Source organism: Lacerta agilis, chromosome 17 (genome assembly GCF_009819535.1).
Source record: "Lacerta agilis isolate rLacAgi1 chromosome 17, rLacAgi1.pri, whole genome shotgun sequence".
NCBI lineage: Eukaryota > Metazoa > Chordata > Lepidosauria > Squamata > Lacertidae > Lacerta > Lacerta agilis.
Genome location: NC_046328.1, coordinates 437,371 through 460,628, shown reverse-complemented (window position 1 = coordinate 460,628; position 23,258 = coordinate 437,371). Strand labels below are relative to the sequence as shown.

At 45.4% G+C, this 23,258-nt stretch overlaps 1 protein-coding gene across 1 annotated transcript in view; it reads right to left on the bottom strand.

Annotated features, from left to right (window-relative positions):
- Positions 1-23,258, bottom strand: part of SEZ6L (seizure related 6 homolog like) — a 107,449-nt gene that overhangs the window by 7,942 nt on the left and 76,249 nt on the right. Inside the window, 2 exon segments of the mRNA XM_033174601.1 lie at positions 18,884-19,022; positions 19,912-20,106. Coding sequence (XP_033030492.1) covers positions 18,884-19,022; positions 19,912-20,106 — 334 coding nt within the window.

Here is a 23,258-nt window from a genome sequence, read left to right as displayed (position 1 = left end):
GTGTCTCAGCAACAGCAAGAACACCAAAGGAGCCGTACAGGATCAGGCTCAAAGCCTCTCTGGCCCAGCATCCTGTTTCCCACATGCTTTCAGGAAGTGCACAGGCTGGGCATGAAGGAAGCAGCTCTCCTTGCTGTTAATCAGCCCTTCTCGATCAGACCAAAGGCCCATCTAGAGGTATATTTTGGAACATTCGCTATTCTTTTGATCATAATTGGTCTTAACTAGTTTTAATATTGTATTTTTGAGTTGTTGTTACCCATTCAGGGACCTCAAAATGGAGAGTTGGAGAAGAAATCTAATCTTGTCATCTGTGTGCTTGTTTGATCTGCAGAGCTCAGTTGGTAGAGCATTAAAGTTTCTAGTGTTGGATGTTGTAGGTGTTTTTACTATTTTTTGTTGGTAGCTGCCAAGAGTGGCTGGGGCAACCCTGTCAGGTGGGTGGCTTATAAATAATAAAAATTAATAATAATAAAACAACAACAACAACAACCATCCCAGGGATGCAGGTTCAAGCCCCAAGTTGGGCAAAAAGATTCCTGCGTTGCAGGGGGTTGGACTAGATGATCCTTGTGGTCCCTTCCAACTCTACAATTCTATGATTTAGACATCTTAAGATACTGTCATCAAATCTCAGATGAAGGAGCAGATTTTCTTCTATTTTTCGAAAGTATTGGACTCCATTTGGACCCAGGATGGTGGACCAAACTTGTCAGAACAGGGGTTTTTACTGTCTTGACCTTATACTGTTTCTGGACTTGCCTCTGGGACTTGCAAGTAGTGTGGGGATGGGGGAGCACTGCTGTTGCTCTTGCAGGATTCCTGTGGGGAACTGGTTGGGAAGATGGTGATCAAGATGGGCCATCAGCCTGATCCACCAGGCTCTTCTGCTGCTCTTAGCAGGCTGCTGTTTATGTTTGGATGCCATCTTCAACCAATGTGGTGGACTGAATCTTTTAAAACTGCACTGTTTTTAAAATTTTGGTTTCTTAGAGTTCCTGGGTAATGCTAGAGACTGCCAGGACTTTGTATGTTGACACTGGAAAGCAGATGTCAAGGTTGAGCCCTGCTGTACATGAAGCCTGGAAATCAGAAGCTTGCCCAGACCTGTTTCAATCAGAGGCAGAAGTGGGGTGCACATCCACATCACTAGGAGAAGTTGCTTTTACGAGCCCCTTGCCCCCCCCCACCGAGCTAGTTTGCCTTAGTGGTAGACAAGCAGGAAAGAACCAAGCCAAGTAGGCATGACTTGCAAAGTGATTAAATACAAAACACAAAGCAAGGGCATGGGAAAATAAACTCGGATGTTCCTGTGCCTTTAAAAGAAGTCAAATGCAAATGGATTACAAATGAATCAAATAAATATGTATTCTGTTGTTTTATTCTTGTACTATGTTTCAGAAATCTATATTTAATTTACAGGAAAATCAAGTTGTTACAATGTGATATAATGAATGTATGTCTAAAGAAACCAATAAAAAAGAACGGCAAAAAGAAAGAAAGAACAGGAGTGGCAGGCAAAGCTCATGGCAAGAAGATCAATGAATCTCTGCATGGCAAGCAGGCAGAAGCTAGTAACCCCTTGTGGCGGAATAATGCCCTGGGAGGCGGAGCTTGTTGGCATTCTAAAAGGAGGGGGAACAACCTGGAAAGTCAGTTGGGGGTTTGGCAGTTGGGTGTGGAGGTTTAGAAAGAGAAACTGCGAGGTTAGGCTTTGGGGAATGGGAGGAAAGGTCATTACCATTGCTAACGGGATGCAGGAAAGATTATAACTGAGCTGAATTATATAAGAAGATTTGTACCAGTAATAACTCAAGACATCCATGTTTTCAAGTTACCTTAATAAAGTTAAAAGTGCTTAAACGTTCGCTGACTGTGGCAGTGCGTCAGTGCCTCAAGAGGTGTGGCTGAGGGGAAAAGCACTAAGGGTTTCCTGTGATAGAGGGAACGGGTGGCTTATTTTCCTGGCATACAGAGGACTGGGCAGTGAAGCCAAAGGTGCCACGCAGTTGCCAAAAAGGGAAGGCGAGCTGCAATAGTTTGGGAACCCAGGGCGGGAGATCCCAAGGTGGCAAGAGTTGTTTCGAACGTAAAGCACTGAGGTACCCCAGAGACACTCCCATATAACCACTGAAGGATTCATCCTAGTGGACAGTGAAACTTAGGGAGAGTCACGGTTGGGGAAGTATCGAAAGGGGAGGGAGTGGGATCCCTCACATTTATTGGTGGCAGCGTCGCGATTTGAATACAAAGCCCACACGCCAAGTTTTGTGTGATTTTGACAATATTTTCCAGTCAGGAAAATGGCACATTTGAGGAAAGCTAGAGAGGCATCTTAAAAAGCAAAGACATCACCTTGCCAACAAAGGTCCGTATAGTTAAAGCTATGGTTTTCCCAGTAGTAATGTACGGAAGTGAGAGCTGGACCATAAAGAAGGCTGATCGCCGTAGAATTGATGCTTTTGAATTATGGTGCTGGAGGAGACTCTTGAGAGTCCCGTGGACTGCAAGAAGATCAAACCTATCCATTCTCAAAGAAATCAGCCCTGAGTACTCACTAGAAGGACAGATCCTGAAGTTGAGGCTCCAGTACTTTGGCCACCTCATGAGAAGAGAAGAATCCCTAGAAAAGACCCTGATGCTGGGAAAGATGGAGGGCACAAGGAGAAGGGGACGACAGAAGATGAGATGGTTGGACAGTGTTCTTGAAGCTACTAACATGAGTTTGGCCAAACTGCGAGAGGCAGTGAAGGATAGGCGTGCCTGGCGTGCTCTGGTCCATGGGGTCACGAAGAGTCGGACACGACTGAACGACTGAACAACAACAACAAAGAGAGGCAAAGGGAGATGAGAGAACAGAAGGATCTGAGGCAAGGGAAGATCCGAGTTCCGAACTGGAGTTAATGAAACTCAAATTAGAAATAGCCAAGGTTGAGGCAGAAAAGGAGCAGACTAAGATAGCTGCTGAGGAAAGAATGCAATTGACCAAGGTTGAGGAGGAAAAGGCTAAGATAGCTGCTGAGGAAAGAATGCAATTGGCCAAGGTTGAGGCAGAAAAGGCTAAGATAGCTGCTGAGGAGAGAATGCAATCTGAAAAATTAAAATTAGAACAGGAGAGATTTGCTATGGAGAGAGAAGTGCAGTTGGGAAGACTGAGGCTGGAGGAGATACGGCTAAGAGCAAAATTATCTCAGAGCCAAGATAGTAAAGAAGTCACATTCTTTAAGCCTTCACAGAAAAATAAACTGTGGCAAGTTGGGGAAAGAAAGGAAAAACAAGAACCCAATCCTGTCAGACAATCCGAGTCTGATAAGTCTCCTCAAAAGAAAATTACGTGCTTCTTTTGTGAAAGTGAGAGTCACATACAAAATAAATGCCCTCTACTGGTCAAAGCACAAACTGCAGCTGCTGTTGCGAAGCCAGTAAAACTGTTACTTCAAACAGATACTAAAAACCTTCCGCAGACGCCAGTCCAGGAGCCAACGTATAGTCAAACAGAGGCTTCTGCAAAAGTTATGCAGGTCTGGAGATCTGAGGAAGAGGTTAATAAGGAATTTTTGGAGACTGTCAGAGTAAATGGACAAGAGTTAGTGGGACTACAGGACTCTGAATCGGAAGTTACTCTGATGAGACCTTGTTGTATTCCTAAGGAACAATATCTCCCAAACCAATCTTACAGCATAAAAGGTATATGGGGACCGGAGTTTGAGGTGCAGGTAGCAGAAGTGAATATTCAGTATCAAGATTTCAATGGCAAGTGGACAGTGGGTATTTGGGATGATCTGGAGGTTCCTGTCCTGATAGGCAACGACCTAGCCAAACGGAGACCTCAAATACATGCTATCACAAGAGCGAAACCAGAAGCCCTTGTGGGTTCCAGTCCTGCCATTAATGCACCAACCACAGAGCCTGTGGGAGAGGAAGTACTGATTACGCTACCGTATGCACAGGAATCTAGCACCCAGGTTTTAGAGGAACAGAGGGAAGATGAATCTCTGATAGACTTGTGGGATAAGGTGCAGGGTCCTGACACTGAAGTGACTTTAGAGAATCCCTGCCTGTTTACCGCAATAGAAGGGAGACGTCGTAGAAAAGCCAAAAGGAGAAAAGGAGCAGCCAAGTGGAAAATGAAGAAACAGTTGGTTTTGCTCCAGAAATACCGACTACAAGTTTTACAGTTGGCACGTGATTCACCCATTGATGTTCATCTCGGCAGTAATAAAACCAGAGACAGAATACAAGCGCGGTTTTATTGGCCCGCGATGGGAAAGTCCACCTGGACCGGAAAGGAATCCGTTGAGAGTGCTGACGTCTTAACCTATCTACAGGAACTACAGAGTGATTTACAGGAACTCAAGGAACTATCATCCTGTAATTTAAAAAGAGCACAAGTACGTCAGAAAAGATGGTACGACGCACACGCCAGAGATCGGAATTTCCAACCTGGTGACCAAGTCTTGGTGTTGAGGCCCAGACGACAGCAGAAGCTCGAGGTTTCCTGGGACGGACCCTTTAGAGTGATAGAAAAGTTATCAGCGGTGAACTATCTAGTTGAATTAAATGTTGAAGAGAGACGATGTAAAGTTTTTCATGTCAATATGTTGAAACCATATTTTGACAGAAACCAGGTAATATTGAAGGTTAATGGGCAGATAATGCATGATGTGGGATTATCAGGATGGGGAAAGTTAAGTAAGGGGACCACAGTGTCTGAAGTGTTCTTAGATCCAAATTTGAACTCAGAACAAGAGGGACAAATAAAAACAATCCTTGCAACCTTCTCCCAAATCTTTTCCAATATCCCTGGCAGAACCAATTTAACTGTATACCGGATAAATACTGGTGAGGCTAAGCCAATTGCTTTCCCACCTTATAGGGTAAATAGAGTGCAAGCAGATTTAATCTCCATTGAGGTTAGCACTCATGCTGCAGCCTTACATGATTGTCTGAAGAAAAGCCAGCCTGATAAAGTTATTTGGACAATACCATGTCAACAGGCGTATGATATGTTGAGGAATACGTTGATAGTGGAGCCTATTTTGAGAGCTCCCGATTTCTCTCGACCATTCACTCTAATGACTGATGCATCAAATGTGGGACTAGGAGCGGTGCTAAGTCAAGAAGGGGAAGACAGTTTTCTGCAGCCTATATTATATCTTAGTAGAAAATTGTTAGAAAGGGAGCAACATCTTTCCACAATTGAGCGGGAGTGTTTAGCAATAGTGTGGTCGATTGGAAAACTAAAGCCTTACCTGTGGGGAAGAAAATTCACCCTGTGTACCGATCACTCTCCTTTGAGGTGGTTAAACCAAGTAAAAGGCACCAATAATAAATTAATTCGATGGAGTATGCATTTGCAAGATTACAACGTTGACATTAAACATGTAAAAGGGAAGGATAACGTCATAGTTGATGCATTATCAAGATGTTTTAAGGACTGAATGCTAGAAAAAGAAAAGGTGAAGGAAAATGATATTCCAAATTAGAAATGTGTATAAGTGCCAAATTAGTTGTTATGGTGGAAATAAGATAGAGGAAAAGGTAAAGTATTTGTTAAGTAATGTTAGAACATAGAATTTCTGTACAAAGGGAAATACTAGGTTGTTGATTTTGATTAAGCTCCGATACATTGCTTCGGCATTGTTTAAAATGTATAACTATGCCTATGCAATGACTTTGGGGGTGGGACGAATGTGGCGGAATAATGCCCTAGGTGTTCCCTGGGAGGCGGAGCTTGTTGGCATTCTAAAAGGAGGGGGAACAACCTGGAAAGTCAGTTGGGGGTTTGGCAGTTGGGTGTGGAGGTTTAGAAAGAGAAACTGCGAGGTTAGGCTTTGGGGAATGGGAGGAAAGGTCATTACCATTGCTAACGGGATGCAGGAAAGATTATAACTGAGCTGAATTATATAAGAAGATTTGTACCAGTAATAACTCAAGACATCCATGTTTTCAAGTTACCTTAATAAAGTTAAAAGTGCTTAAACGTTCGCTGACTGTGGCAGTGCGTCAGTGCCTCAAGAGGTGTGGCTGAGGGGAAAAGCACTAAGGGTTTCCTGTGATAGAGGGAACGGGTGGCTTATTTTCCTGGCATACAGAGGACTGGGCAGTGAAGCCAAAGGTGCCACGCAGTTGACAAAACCCCTTCATGGATCACTGCCTTGTCGTGGCGAAGGGGCTTGAATTACTCAGGCAAGCTATGGACAGGTCAAGATGGACAGGTCATAGCGGAGAGTTTGGACCAAACGTGATCCACCTGGAGAAGGAACTGGCAAGCCGCTCCAGTATCCCTGCCAAGAAAACTCCATGGACAAAGACAACAGGCATATAAAAGATATGACGCTGGAAGATGAGCCCCTCAGGTCGGAAGGCGTCCAACTTGCTACTGGGGAAGAGCGGAGGACAAGTACAAGTAGATCCAGAGCTGATGAAGCGGCTGGGCCAAAGCCGAAAGGACGCTCAGTTGCGGATATGCCTGGAAGCGAAAGGAAAGTCCAATGCTGTAAAGAAAAGTATTGCATAGGAACCTGGAATGTAAGAACCATGAACCTTGGTAAGCTGGATGTGGTAAAAAATGAGATGGCAAGAATAAACATTGACATCCTAGGCATCAGTGAACTAAAATGGACAGGAATGGGCGAATTCAGTTCGGATGACTATCATATCTACTACTGTGGGCAGGAATCCCGTAAAAGAAATGGAGTGGCCCTCATAGTCAACAAAAGAGTGGCGAAAGCTGTACTGGGATGCAACTTCAAAAATGATAGAATGATCTCGATACGAATCCAAGGCAGTCCTTTTAACATCACAGTAATCCAAGTTTATGCACCAACTACCAGTGCTGAAGAAACCGAAATTGATCAATTCTATGAAGACTTACAACACCTTATAGAAATGACACCAAAGAAGGATGTTCTTCTCATTATAGGGGATTGGAATGCTAAAGTAGGAAGTCAAGAGATAAAAGGAACAACTGGCAAGTTTGGCCTTGGAGATCAAAATGAAGCAGGGCAAAGGCTAATAGAGTTCTGTCAAGAGAACAAGCTGGTCATCACAAACACTCTTTTCCAACAACACAAGAGACGACTCTACACATGGACATCACCAGATGGGCAACATCGAAATCAGATTGATTATATTCTCTGCAGCCAAAGATGGAGAAGCTCTATACACTCAGCAAAAACAAGACCTGGAGCTGACTGTGGCTCAGATCATCAGCTTCTTATAGCAAAATTCCAGCTTAAACTGAAGAAAGTAGGAAAAACCACTGGGCCAGTAAGATTCAATCTAAATCAAATTCCTTATGAATACACAGTTGAAGTGAAGAACAGGTTCAAGGATTTAGATTTGGTGGATAGAGTACCTGAAGAACTGTGGATGGAGGCTCGTAACATTATACAGGAGACAGCAACGAAAACCATCCCAATGAAAAAGAAATGCAAGAAAGCAAAGTGGCTGACCAATGAGGCCTTACAAATAGCGTGGGAGAGAAGACAAGCAAAATGCGAAGGAGATCGTGAAAGATACAGGAAATTGAATGCAGATTTCCAAAGAATAGCAAGGAGAGACAAGAGGGCCTTTCTAAACGAGCAATGCAAAGAAATAGAGGAAAATAACAGAATGGGAAAAACCAGAGATTTATTCAAGAAAATTGGAGATATGAAAGGAACATTTCGTACAAAGATTACCACAATTAAGGACAAAAGTGGAAAGGACCTAACAGAAGCAGAAGACATCAAGAAGAGGTGGCAAGAATACACAGAGGAATTATACCAGAAAGATATGGAGGTCTCATACACCCCAGGAAATGTGGTTGCTGACCTTGAGCCAGACATCCTGGAGAGTGAAGTCAAATGGGCCTTAGAAAGCCTTGCTAACAACAAGGCCAGTGGAAGTGATGATATTCCAGCTGAACTATTTAAAATTTTAAAAGAGGATGCTGTTAAGGTGCTGCACTCAATATGCCAGCAAGTTTGGAAAACTCAGCAGTGGCCAGAGGATTGGAGAAGATCAGTCTACATCCCAATCCCAAAGAAGGGCAGTGCCAAAGAATGCTCCAACTACCGCACAATTGCACTCATTTCACACGCTAGCAAGGTTATGCTTAAAATTCTACAAGGCAGGCTTAAGCAGTATGTGGACCGAGAACTCCCAGAAGTGCAAGCTGGATTTCGAAGGGGCAGAGGAACCAGAGACCAAATTGCAAACATGCGCTGGATTATGGAGAAAGCCAGAGAGTTCCAGAAAAACATCTACTTCTGCTTCATTGATTATGCAAAAGCATTTGACTGTGTCGACCACAGCAAACTATGGCAAGTTCTTAAAGAAATGGGAGTGCCGGATCACCTCATTTGCCTCCTGAGAAATCTCTATGTGGGACAAGAAGCTACAGTTAGAACTGGATATGGAACAACTGATTGGTTCAAAATTGGGAAAGGAGTACGACAAGGCTGTATATTGTCTCCCTGCTTATTTAACTTATATGCAGAATACATCATGCGAAAGGCTGGACTGGATGAATCCCCAACCGGAATTAAGATTGCCGGAAAAAATATCAACAACCTCAGATATGCTGATGATACTACCTTGATGGCAGAAAGTGAGGAAGAATTGAAGAACCTTTTAATGAGGGTGAAAGAAGAGAGCGCAAAATATGGTCTGAAGCTCAACATCAAAAAAACTAAGATCATGGCCACTGGTCCCATCACCTCCTGGCAAATAGAAGGGGAAGAAATGGAGGCAGTGAGAGATTTCACTTTCTTGGGTTCCATGATCACTGCAGATGGTGACAGCAGTCACGAAATCAGAAGACGCCTGCTTCTTGGGAGAAAAGCAATGACAAACCTAGACAGCATCTTAAAAAGCAAAGACATCACCTTGCCGACAAAGGTCCGTATAGTTAAAGCTATGGTTTTCCCAGTAGTAATATACGGAAGTGAGAGCTGGACCATAAAGAAGGCTGATCGCCGTAGAATTGATGCTTTTGAATTATGGTGCTGGAGGAGACTCTTGAGAGTCCCGTGGACTGCAAGAAGATCAAACCTATCCATTCTCAAAGAAATCAGCCCTGAGTACTCACTAGAAGGACAGATCCTGAAGTTGAGGCTCCAGTACTTTGGCCACCTCATGAGAAGAGAAGAATCCCTAGAAAAGACCCTGATGTTGGGAAAGATGGAGGGCACAAGGAGAAGGGGACGACAAAGGATGAGATGGTTGGACAGTGTTCTTGAAGCTACTAACATGAGTTTGGCCAAACTGCGAGAGGCAGTGAAGGATAGGCGTGCCTGGCGTGCTCTGGTCCATGGGGTCACGAAGAGTCGGACACGACTGAACGACTGAACAACAACAACAACAGTTGACAAAAAGGGAAGGTGAGCTGCAATAGTTTGGGAACCCAGGGCGGGAGATCCCAAGGTGGCAAGAGTTGTTTCGAACGTAAAGCACTGAGGTACCCCAGAGACACTCCCATATAACCACTGAAGGATTCATCCTAGTGGACAGTGAAACTTAGGGAGAGTCACGGTTGGGGAAGTATCGAAAGGGGAGGGAATAGGATCCCTCACACCCCTCACTGGTCTCACTTCTAAATTCAACACAGTAGCAGAGCTTCTATTGGCCAGCAGAGGGTGCTGCTCTTCAATAAATTCAAACTTTCCCATTCAACCCAGAGTTGACAGCAAATATTTGGGCGTGGGGGCAGGTGGAGTCAAGGAGAAACACCAGTCTGCCAGTCAGCCAGAAAAGAGACCCCTGCCATGTTCTTGTGTCTTTAGCAGTAGGAATCAGCAGCAGCCCAAAGCATCCACAGTTATCACCACCTGCTAATGTCTGCACACTAAATTGTGACTTCCAGAAGGCCACAGAGTTCTCAGTTCTGTTTAATAATTTGAAGGTCCTGATGCTGGTGGCAGGAGATAGGTGATGGGTGAGGGGTGAAGGAGAGATGCAGAAGCTGCATTAAAAAGTCCCCTGGAGGGCTAGCAGAGCACCATCTAAGATGTGGGTAGGCAAAGTGGTGCCCTCCAGATGTTGCTGGACTACAACTCCCATAATCCCTGGTGCCACTGAGGCCAATGAGAATAGGAACCCCAAGAACATTTGGAGAGCACCATGTTGGCTACCCCTGATCTAAGAGGTAAATTGCACCAAACTGTGCTGGTCCACACAGGAGAGAGCACTTGGAAGTCACCTGATGTGAAGATCTCAAAATATCCCAAGGGCTGCCACATGGAAGATGGAGCAAGCTTGTTTTCTGCTGTTCCAGAAGGGGGAATTGGAACCAATGGATTCAAATGATAAGAAACAAGGTTCTGATGCAACATTAGGAATAACATTCTGATGTTAACAAGCTTAGTTGGTCTCTAAGGTGGTGCTACTGGAAGGAATTTTTTATTTTATTTTGTTTTGACTATGGCAGACCAACATGGCTACCTACCTGTAACTGGAACATTCTGGTGGTAAGAGGTGCTTGACTGTGGAATAGGCTACCTTGGAAGCTGCTGGACCCTTCCTCATTGGGTGGGCATCTGTCAGAGACTCTTTAGCTGTGATTCCTGAATTTCAGAGGGCTGGACTAGATGACATTTGGGGTACCTTCCAACTCTACAAGTCTATGATTCAGTCCCCCTTGCATGGAATTCTGCCTTGCTCAGGTCTTCCCCCACTCTCTGCCTCAGCCCATACAGCTGCTGAGGCTCCCTCTTCATCCTTGGCTGTGCGCCAGCTCAGCTGGGAATTTGATTAAAGTTCTTCTTGGAAGCCACTTGGATAATCCCACTGGAAAGCTGACATTTTATAGTAAATGTGACTTCCTGTCAAAACACTGTTTTCATGGTGTCATTTATGCCTGGTAACTCTGTGTACACACACACACAGCCCCTTCCTTTCTTCTAAGAGCTGAGGAGAGCACAACTTTAATGGGGTCACACAGTGAGCGAAAACCTTCTGACTCTGAGGACTGCTCCAAATATGACAAACAGACTCTGCAGAATGGAAAAGGACCTACCCTGTATTAGAAGGCTGACCAAAGACTTGGAGAGGGAAGGGTGGGTGGGATCTTCCTTCAAGCATCCTTTAAGGGTGGATGTAAATTGCCCTCTTCTTATTCTCAAAACCACTACTGTTTGTGACCTGCAGAGCTGTGAAATCCAAAACCCCAAAGCCAGCAACTGGCATGTTATTGGCCCAAAGTGCAATGCCAAGAAGGCACCCTTGCAGGGGTGGGGCGAGTGGACCTGCTGTCCTCTGACTGTAGCTGGTAGCCACCATTTAGATGTGGATGCCGGGCTGTTGTAGCAGTTGCAGACTCTTCAGAAGCAGCAGCTGGTTCAGAGGATGGGCCCAATTTTGTTGTTCAGTCGTTCAGTCGTGTCCGACTCTTCGTGACCCCATGGACCAGAGCACGCCAGGCACGCCTATCCTTCACTGCCTCTCGCAGTTTGGCCAAACTCATGTTAGTAGCTTCAAGAACACTGTCCAACCATCTCATCCTCTGTCGTCCCCTTCTCCTTGTGCCCTCCATCTTTCCCAGCATCAGGGTCTTTTCTAGGGATTCTTCTCTTCTCATGAGGTGGCCAAAGTACTGAAGCCTCAACTTCAGGATCTGTCCTTCTAGTGAGTACTCAGGGCTGATTTCTTTGAGAATGGATAGGTTTGATCTTTTTGCAGTCCACGGGACTCTCAAGAGTCTCCTCCAGCACCATAATTCAAAAGCATCAATTCTACGGCGATCAGCCTTCTTTATGGTCCAGCTCTCACTTCCGTACATTACTACTGGGAAAACCATAGCTTTAACTATACGGACTTTTGTCGGCAAGGTGATGTCTTTGCTTTTTAAGATGCTGTCTAGGTTTGTCATTGCTTTTCTCCCAAGAAGCAGGCGTCTTCTGATTTCGTGACTGCTGTCACCATCTGCAGTGATCATGGAACCCAAGAAAGTGAAATCTCTCACTGCCTCCATTTCTTCCCCTTCTATTTGCCAGGAAGTGATGGGACCAGTGGCCATGATCTTAGTTTTTTTGATGTTGAGCTTCAGACCATATTTTGCGCTCTCTTCTTTCACCCTCATTAAAAGGTTCTTCAATTCTTCCTCACTTTCTGCCATCAAGGTAGTATCATCAGCATATCTGAGGTTGTTGATATTTTTTCCGGCAATCTTAATTCCGGTTGGGGATTCATCCAGTCCAGCCTTTCGCATGATGTATTCTGCATATAAGTTAGATAAGCAGGGAGACAATATACAGCCTTGTCGTACTCCTTTCCCAATTTTGAACCAATCAGTTGTTCCATATCCAGTTCTAACTGTAGCTTCTTGTCCCACATAGAGATTTCTCAGGAGGCAAATGAGGTGATCCGGCACTCCCATTTCTTTAAGAACTTGCCATAGTTTGCTGTGGTTGACACAGTCAAATGCTTTTGCATAATCAATGAAGCAGAAGTAGATGTTTTTCTGGAACTCTCTGGCTTTCTCCATAATCCAGCGCATGTTTGCAATTTGGTCTCTGGTTCCTCTGCCCCTTCGAAATCCAGCTTGCACTTCTGGGAGTTCTCGGTCCACATACTGCTTAAGCCTGCCTTGTAGAATTTTAAGCATAACCTTGCTAGCGTGTGAAATGAGTGCAATTGTGCGGTAGTTGGAGCATTCTTTGGCACTGCCCTTCTTTGGGATTGGGATGTAGACGGATCTTCTCCAATCCTCTGGCCACTGCTGAGTTTTCCAAACTTGCTGGCATATTGAGTGCAGCACCTTAACAGCATCCTCTTTTAAAATTTTAAATAGTTCAGCTGGAATATCATCACTTCCACTGGCCTTGTTGTTAGCAAGGCTTTCTAAGGCCCATTTGACTTCACTCTCCAGGATGTCTGGCTCAAGGTCAGCAACCACATTTCCTGGGGTGTATGAGACCTCCATATCTTTCTGGTATAATTCCTCTGTGTATTCTTGCCACCTCTTCTTGATGTCTTCTGCTTCTGTTAGGTCCTTTCCACTTTTGTCCTTAATTGTGGTAATCTTTGTACGAAATGTTCCTTTCATATCTCCAATTTTCTTGAATAAATCTCTGGTTTTTCCCATTCTGTTGTTTTCCTCTATTTCTTTGCATTGCTCGTTTAGAAAGGCCCTCTTGTCTCTCCTTGCTATTCTTTGGAAATCTGCATTCAATTTCCTGTATCTTTCACGATCTCCTTCGCATTTTGCTTGTCTTCTCTCCCCCACTATTTGTAAGGCCTCATTGGTCAGCCACTTTGCTTTCTTGCATTTCTTTTTCATTGGGATGGTTTTCGTTGCTGTCTCCTGTATAATGTTACGAGCCTCCATCCACAGTTCTTCAGGTACTCTATCCACCAAATCTAAATCCTTGAACCTGTTCTTCACTTCAACTGTGTATTCATAAGGAATTTGATTTAGATTGAATCTTACTGGCCCAGTGGTTTTTCCTACTTTCTTCAGTTTAAGCTGGAATTTTGCTATAAGAAGCTGATGATCTGAGCCACAGTCAGCTCCAGGTCTTGTTTTTGCTGAGTGTATAGAGCTTCTCCATCTTTGGCTGCAGAGAATATAATCAATCTGATTTCGATGTTGCCCATCTGGTGATGTCCATGTGTAGAGTCGTCTCTTGTGTTGTTGGAAAAGAGTGTTTGTGATGACCAGCTTGTTCTCTTGACAGAACTCTATTAGCCTTTGCCCTGCTTCATTTTGATCTCCAAGGCCAAACTTGCCAGTTGTTCCTTTTATCTCTTGACTCCCTGCTTTAGCATTCCAATCCCCTATAATGAGAAGAACATCCTTCTTTGGTGTCATTTCTATAAGGTGTTGTAAGTCTTCATAGAATTGATCAATTTCGGTTTCTTCAGCACTGGTAGTTGGTGCATAAACTTGGATTACTGTGATGTTAAAAGGACTGCCTTGGATTCGTATCGAGATCATTCTATCATTTTTGAAGTTGCATCCCAGTACAGCTTTCGCCACTCTTTTGTTGACTATGAGGGCCACTCCATTTCTTTTACGGGATTCCTGCCCACAGTAGTAGATATGATAGTCATCCGAACTGAATTCGCCCATTCCTGTCCATTTTAGTTCACTGATGCCTAGGATGTCAATGTTTATTCTTGCCATCTCATTTTTTACCACATCCAGCTTACCAAGGTTCATGGTTCTTACATTCCAGGTTCCTATGCAATACTTTTCTTTACAGCATTGGACTTTCCTTTCGCTTCCAGGCATATCCGCAACTGAGCGTCCTTTCGGCTTTGGCCCAGCCGCTTCATCAGCTCTGGATCTACTTGTACTTGTCCTCCGCTCTTCCCCAGTAGCAAGTTGGACGCCTTCCGACCTGAGGGGCTCATCTTCCAGCGTCATATCTTTTATATGCCTGTTGTCTTTGTCCATGGAGTTTTCTTGGCAGGGATACTGGAGCGGCTTGCCAGTTCCTTCTCCAGGTGGATCACGTTTGGTCCAAACTCTCCGCTATGACCTGTCCATCTTGACCTGTCCATAGCTTGCCTGAGTAATTCAAGCCCCTTCGCCACGACAAGGCAGTGATCCATGAAGGGGGATGGGCCCAATATTGCATGTTAAATAAGCATAAGGTCTGCAGTCTTGAACTGGGAAGCCCCTTTGGTCCCCATGAAATCTCCAGGTGCTGCTTCCAGAGGTGGAAAGTCTGCAGCTCACACTTGCAACTTTTCCACAGTGTCCACATGACATCACTGGTATAAAAATGATAGCCTATATCCCCCCCAATCCCTTAATCTAGATTTTCCCTATCCATGACAAATCCAATGCATTATTTAAAACAGACAGACAGACAGACAGACCCATGCTGTTGCTGGCAGCTCTTTTGCAATTATCTATGTGACCTGTTTGTGATACTAAGCCCCCATCTGGAGTCCCCCCCAACTCTGAGGTGTCTTCATCTCCAGCTGCTCTTTGGCCCCTGGCGACTGATTCCCAAGGATAAAATGCAGTCGTCCGATGAATATTCCTAAATGGCAGCTTCACTCAGAAATACACAAATAAATTGGGTCTCCTGTTACATGTTTAATTTATTAACATTTGAATCATAGATCCCACCCTTCCTCTATGAAGTTCAGGGCAGTGTCCATAATTGTTTCCCCACTTCTTCCTCCTAATAAGCCTGCAGTGTAGGCCAGACCAAGAGAGAGGGGTTGATCAGTTAGCTTCATGGCTGGGGGTGGGGTGGGGCCTTTCCCCACCCATTTACCTCTCTATTGAATGTTAGGAGGGCATAGGAAAATATCTGGTTGTCTGTCTCTGTACCTAGAGGAAGAAGAACGTCTGGCCAGGCAGGACCAGACTCTTGTAATACGGCGCCCTGAGCAAGGAGCACCACCCACTAAATATTTCTTCTTTTCACAATAATTCCTTTTGGTGCAGTTGCTTTTTATGGATCTTCTCAGTAGATACTCATATCAATATAGGGATGATGAAGATCCCCCTCTGCTCAGTGCCCTGTGTGTGTGTGTGTGGGGGGAGCTACCTGCCATGCCCTGAGTCTGCTTCTGGGCCAGGGAGGCAGCTGTGCTGGTGTTGGTCTGCCAGGCCCTCCCTGGAGCACAGGCCGTCTGTTTGCCTCCACGCTGCAGTCAGAAATCTCAGCTTGGTGTTAGATGGGAGGCGTGTGGATTTATTGCAAGACAAAGACCCATCAGGCTTAAATAAATGGAAGGCGGGTATTTACAAAGCCCTCAGCGAGCTCAAGTGGTAAATAAAGTTGTGGAACTAGCTCTTGCCTAAACTGCAAAGCGGCTTTTGCCAGGGGAATTTCTCTCTGATCCCTTTAAGCAAGTCGGAGGGAGGATGGCGACTGATGCTAAAGGAGCTGCTCCGTATGAATCTATGCCAGGGGTAGGCAACCTAAGGCCCATGGGCCCAATGCAGCCCAATCATCTTCTCAATCTGGCCCACAGATGGTCCGGGAATCAGCGTGTTTTTACATGAGTAGAATGTGTGCTTTTATTTAAAATGCATCTCTGGGTTATTTGTGGGGCATAGGAATTTGTTCACCCCCCCCCCCAAATATAGTCCAGCCCACCACATGGTCTGAGGGACGGTGGACCGGCCCATGACTGAAAAAGGTCGCTGACCTGTCTGCCCTATTATCAGATGTGGGTTGCCTGCTGTAGCTACTCGGTGGCATTCTGTGCATGCTCAGAGAAATTTGTTTCTAGTGTATAACAAAGCTGTCTGCTGCCTCATCTTCCTGTCCCTCCCTTCCCCCTATGCCACCCCCCACAAAAGATCACAGCAGCATGCATATAATTCCTTTTTTAATCATCCCAATGATTCTGTAGGGAAGTCTAGACTGAGAGCCAGAGATTTGCTCAAGGCCTCCCAGTTGCCTGGCTTGAGAGGGTATCTGCACCTGGATCTTCACTGGCTAATCACAACCATCTCTCTGTTCCCCTGACTTGCTCCCTTGCTATATTCTCCATTGCCAGACATCTCTTTGTCTCTCAACCCTCAACATGTGGAGGGGAAGAATCAGATGCCTTAAGGGACTTGCTCATTAGTGGGGGTCCTGGCAAGAAGGGGCAGGGGAGACAACAGCTCTGTCCCCGACGTCTCAGCTTGAGCCTGCAGGCCTGTCTCCTGCCCATCAGATGATCTTATTTCATAGAGAGCCAGTTTGTGTCAGGGACTGGGCAGAGGAGGAGTGGTGGAGGCCACCTCCCCATCCTGACCCTTCCAGGGCGGAGGAGAGGAAGACAGTGTAGATTTACAACAGGGGTTTGAAGGAGGTAGAAGCTCAGAGGCAGATGAGGGGAAAAACTGGGAAATCACGGGAGAGACAGAGCAACATCCTTCTGACACGCTGTCATTAGAAAGCATTCCAGACCCTCCATCACCATGCAAAGAATTGGAAGAGCCAAGAATTACCAACAATAGACGAATGGCAAATGATAATGGACTTTATGGAACTTGCCAACCTGACTGGGAGACTCCACGATCAAGGAGAGGAGACGATCGAGGAAGAATGGAAGAAATTTAAAATTTATTTGAATAAATACTGTAATATTTAGTGCTGCCTTAGGAGGTAGTTATAGGTTTTCGCTATATTCCTAGGAAATAGGTTATTAATAGATGTTTTAGAAAAGTATATTGGTTAAGATATTAGTTTATAGAAACTGCTAGAGAATATTATGGAAATGAAATTCAGATGGGGGGGGCAAGGGAAGTCACCCAATAATGTAAAGAGTAAGTTATGTGTACGTAAGAACAACATAATGTTTTTTTCCTTTCTCTTTTCTTTCTTTTTTCATGTAATGCTATGTTATCTTTTTATATCTTACAAAATGAATTATATATATATATATATATATATATATATATATATATATATATATGAGACCTTCCATCACCAAGAACCCGGTGAGCCTTAAAAGTAGGAGAGCAAAGAGCTCAAAGACATAGCAGCACCTGTAGAGGAGACGATGGACGATGACCAATGAGGAAGTGGGAGAGAAGGGGAGTGGAGATTTACTTGGGACAACGTCATTATCCAAGAGGCTGGGGTCTATAGCCTCTCTCTGTAAAGACTGAAATAAAAAAGGACTGCAAGGAACTTTTTCTTGTCTTTATCGCTGACAGCATCCTGACAGTTTGATTGTTGCATGTACAGCATGTGAGCATTCAACATTAAATGTGCTTAGATGCTTGAGATGCTCTGAAATGTTTTCAGCTGGTTTTAAATGTTTTTAGTGTCATAGAAATTATAGGAAAAATAGAATTAAAATTTGAAACGTGTGTGAGAAAGGCTGAACAAGTGAAAGGTGGAATGTGAAGGTTGTGATTGTAGGAGAAGTATCTGAGAAGGACAGAATGAGACACATGCAGGAGCTGTTGCTATGACTGATGAGGGAAAAGGAAGGAGGGAAAGATAAGAAAGTTGTGATGCCTTGTGATTAAACCAGTATAAGCTGAAAGAAGGAAGTCCTGCCATAGAACTGCCACTTTGCTTCCCTTTGCTTGTAAGTGTGTACATGTTTGTGCTTTTGTTATATTTGTGGTGCCACCTCTCAACTCCTTGCTGGCTGAGCTTGTGTTGCACTGGCCTTGCAACGCCTAAATAAACGTCCCGCTTGACTGACAACTGGACTCTGGCCATCCACAATTCAGGAGCAGCCACCGAAAGGGCTCTCTTGGGTCATCCCCAGCTGTGCCTCTGATGTGAATGGGACCAAGGTGGGACCAGAGAGAGAAGGTGCTCACCTGAGGATCTTAGCATATGGCAAAGCCATCTGTCAGATAGCCTGGGCCTGAGCATGGAGGATGCTCTATAGGGTCTAAGCAGGAGGTTTTGCTTCATCACAGAGAATTTCTGCTTAGTTATTAAAAAGACTTTATCCCTTTCCTTTCCTTGCCTGCTTGCCTTTATCATATAGAACTGTAGGGTCAGAAGGGATCCTGGGGGTTATCTAGTCCAACTGCACTTTCACCAAGGAACTGGCTAGAGATCATTTATTTTATTATTTACTAAACAATATTTATATATTGCTTGACTGTAGGAAAAGCCTCTAGGTAGTTTACAAAAATATAATATAAAACATCAGCATGTCAAAAGCAAGTATTTAAAAATATTCAAAAGATAAGGGCAGTGGTTAAAATTAGTGCAGCTTTGAAAGGTCCATTCTGCCATTTGATATCCAGTTATATCCAAACAGAGATGCAGCCTCCTCCTTGATCTTGAGAGCCACCAAGCAAAATTTGGTCATGATCTCTTAAGAAGTGTTCAAATGCATAGTGAACAAGCAACTTTTCAAAATATTGTGTGTGTGTGTGTGTCAGCCTGTATGATGAGTCCCCTCAATGGAGCAATGAACACAGCTGAGAGAGGCACCCAGTCCAACAAGTAGGAAAACTACTCACAACTGGATGTCCAGGAAAACGCGCTTCTCCTCTCCGACGTGCACCCTCCAGACACAGTCCTCGCCCTCGGCATAGGGCTCCGGCCAGTTGGGGGAAAGGATCACCCCTGCCCCAGTGGAGAGCTCCCCTCCGCACATGGCTGCAACATCAAGAGAGGCTGGCATTAAATGGCCAGGATGCATCTCAGAGCCATTTGGGAAGGCCAGATCTGAGCCGCCTCTGCTGTTGTTTGCTAAGGAGTTGCACGTGGAGCCTGCTCAGCCTCTGCTGAGGATGAGATCTGCTCCTGGGGAACCAAAAGGTAATGGCAGGCTGCTGCGAGGTGAGTGAAGCAGAGGGTGGCTTGTTCTGGCCAAAGGAGAGAAAGGCCACCTGAGAGCAGCACAAGAAGCAGAGGTGGTGCTGGACTGAGACCTGGGAGACGAGAGTACTAGTGCCCTCTGGGCCAGTCTCAGCCTTACCTACCTCACAGAGTTGTTATAAGGATAAAATAGGAAGAAGGAAAACCATGGATACATTGGCTAGGGTAAGAAAAATACCACCAACTCTCAAGTCCCTGTAGTTTTGTACATTATTATTATTTTGCAAATTGTAAGGAGAGGGGTGAATCTATACATGACACACACATTGCACAGCAGCTGACCACCCTGGTGGTTTGTCCTTTTGCTCTGGGGGGTGGGAAAGGGGCCCAAGAGTGATGGCTAGCTGACCCATGTTGGCTGTTCAGCTGACTTTATGCCATTTTCAGTTTCTCACATGTGCATTATTGTACCCCACCCTGAGATCTACTGTGATGAAGACTAGGCTATAAATATGCCTAGCAAACATGCAGAAATAACAAAGGCAAGGACCCCCAGTGTGAATGGCCCCCTGCAACCATTGTTATGTCCATTTTCATCCTGGTGCAAAAAAGAAAGAAAGAAAGAAAAAAGACTTGTGCGTGTGCATGCATTTGTGAAAAAACATTCCCGAAGAACCGGTGAGTGGAAGCCCTGCAGTGCAGAGGTCTTCCCGCTCCTTCCTCTCACCTCTGCACAGCGGCTCAGTGTCATTCCAGTAGGGCTCCCTGATGTTGATGCACTCAATGATGGCTGGTCCTTGCTCCAAAGAGTGACCAGGTTCACAGGTGAACTCCACAATGGTCCCAAGGTTGTAGGTGGGATCAGAGGTGGTGAAGTTCCCATTCTGGATGTACGGCTCATAGCAGTGACCTTTCTCAAAAGCTTGAAGGGGAACAGAAGGACAGCCATTGTTTGCATGCAGAACCCCCCACCTCCTCCCTCTGCCAGACTGGGCCCCCCTCTGATTGGATCAGGCCTTCCCTGCTGTAATCTAGACAGAGAGAAATAGGATAAGAGGAATAGTGAGAGGCAGAGAGGCAGGAAGCACAACAAAGAAGGACTAGGAACTTGTAAGAACACGAGAAGAGCCTGGTGGATCAGGCCAAGGGCCCACCTGGTCCAGCATCCTGTTCTCACAGGGGCCAACCAGATGCCCTTTATGGGAAGCCCCAAAGCAGGAGCTGAGCACATCTTCCACCAACTGGCATTCAGAAGCATCCCTGCCTCTGACTGCAGACAGAGCAGAGCCATCCTGGCTAGGAACCGTTGGTAGCTGTATCCTACATGAATTTGTCTAATTCTCTTTTGAGGCCATCTAAGTTAGTGACCTGTGGGAGGAAGTTTAACTCTGTGCTGCATGAGGAAGTCCATTCTTTTAACAATCCTGAATATTCCAGCTTTCAGCTTCATTGGATGTCTCTGAGTTCCAGTGTTATCTGAGAAGTCCACCTTCTCCATGCCAGGCATAATTTTATCGGCTTCTATCCTATCACCTCTTGTGGGGGTGACATGGAGCCAGTGCCTGAGGGTGAAGGAAAGGGGCTTGGCAGGTGGTTCTCAGTTTACCAGAAGAGGTAAGTTTCTGGAGCCTGTCTCCTCCAGTTGCCCACCCACCTGCTTTTCATTGTTGTTTTGTTTGCCCTCTTTGCTCCCGAGAGGCCAGAAAGCAGCTGGAAGGTGTTGTCTTCTTGCCCCTCTGGTTTCTTTCTCTCTCTCTCTTTTGAGATCATCTGCTGACCAGCTAGGCTGCATTTTGACATGCCAGATTGAAAGAGCAGAAGTCCTTGCAAGGGTTGGTGGGGGAGGGGGCTGGAGAGAACTGCTGCCCCTTTAAATCTCCCCAGAAAGAGGCTGATCCATCTTTACTTCCCTGGGAAATGGGCTATTTTTCCTGTTCCATCCTAATTAAAAAGGCTGCCTGGCCAAGAGTGATTGCTGGGACCACAGACAGCATGCATCCCTCAGAGCCACATCTCCCTTGAAGCTTTCATCAGGGGAGCTGGGTGGGGCTGATGCAGAAAACAGAATCCAGGGTTTGAACTGCAACTGTGCAAAGGATTTACCGGTAGGTCCCCAGTTAACGAGGGAAGCCTGTTTCTTCCTCACCTGCTTAGGAAGACCAAGAATTAAAGCCCCAGACCTCTCCCCAAAGCAGCTGCAATGTGAAATCTTGAAAGGCCTCCCTGGGGTGCTCTGTCCTTGTGTATGGCATGATGCTTTACTGCCTCCCCTCTCATACAGATTCTCCAATGTGCACATTTATTTTTAGAGTAGCACATGCATTCCCCCGTTCTTGGAAAGGCACAACCTAGCAAGAGGGGCAGCTTTGGACTGTTAAAAACTGGAGGAATCTGGTTTCACTCCGTTCCCTAGATTCGTAGCTTACTATCGCCATTCCTTGTATTTCCAATTCCAGTCTTGGAGCGCCATGACTTTGCACTATCTATACATGAGAAGGAAGTATCAGTGGGCTTGGAGCCAGCCCCAAAGTTTGCATCAGTACAAAAAATATTTGAGAGTAAGACAAAAGATTTGGTGGGGGTGGGGGAGGGTAAGGATTCAAAACAGCCCAGCGAGGACTGTGCATATTAGTGGCCACAGGAAGCTGATTCAGGGAAGGGGCAGAAAACCAGAGCGGGGGGGGGGGGGGGCGGAGGAGAATCCTGAACATCTACACTTGCTGCAGGTCCAGGGGCATAACCAGGATTTTTGTTTGGGGGGCAGGACTTTTGTTAGGGGAGCAGAAACAAGCTACCTGCAGTGTGAGTGGTCAGTTAGTTAAGTATTTTTATTTATTTACTTGATGGGAGGGGCAGCTGCCCGCCCCTTTCCCCTCTGGCTACACCCATGTGCAGGTCCAGCTTGTTCAAAGAACAAAGGATGAACATAGACCACCTTTCTGAGAACTCTTCTTTCTGTCAGCTATCTCTGATTGGCATGACGCAAGGGAATTTGGCTCTCACTGAAGGTTTAAAACAACATTTGTCCTTTCATACTTGAGGGATATGTCACATTTCTGGTGCTTGCATGTGAGAATCCACGTCACTCTGATTGATTTAGGGCTTTGCTTTGTCAGGATGCCTTTTGTGTGAGCAGGGAGGAATCATGAGAGGACTAAAGGCAATCTTAATCCTAACTGAACAGGATGGCAAAGAGCAAAGCATCATCCTCTCCCCAAACAAATGATTTTTTTTTTCAAATATAGATGACTTAAATCTGTTCTACTGGTCAGTTTCTATCTCTCACTTGTTCCCTGTTTCTGAGTGATGCCTCCTTCCTTGCAGCCCCAGAACATTTTCTGCTTTCTAAAGCATTTGCATCCAGTAGTATTTGATCTGCCTTGTGTATTTCAGCCCCAGGTTGCAAAATACCTGCTGGAGAACAAGCAGTAACATCACACACTGTGTTGGCAAGTGGTGTATTAATAAGGACTGAGCTGGGATGATATGCAGATTGTGCAAAAACAGTGGAGTGTAGCAAGACAGATCCGCAAATGCAGAATAACACATTTTCATGCCACAGGCTGCAGATTACCTGACAAAGATGCAAAGAGAGTCGTGACTGCAACCCTGAGTCTTTTTTCTTTAAAAAAATCCCTCCTGACGCAAAGCCAGCACAGATCCCCCACCCCACCCCAGAAAGTTCCTTGTACATTGCCCAGAAACACCGCCCTGCCTCAGGTCTTGTTGTGGGCTTCTCCAGGGGCACCTGTTTGGCCACTGCCAGGACCATGGCTTTAGGCTGATCCAGCAGCCAGATCTCCATCTGCTCATCACTCCCTGGTGAGGAGCTGGAATCAAGGAGATTTCTCTGCCTGGAAAGCAATTTCAAAATAATCCCTGACACCACCAATGTGACTGGAGACTAAGAGATACAGCAGCCTATGTAGTTGCTTTGCCTTGCCTTTTATAATCTCGTTTGGCTTTTCTAGCTTGCAACGGGATCCACTCTTTGCATTCAGTTTTGCACACAGAATACCGGGGGGGGGGGGGGGGAGAGAGAACTGTTGTTCCGTACATTCCAGATTAGGAGCT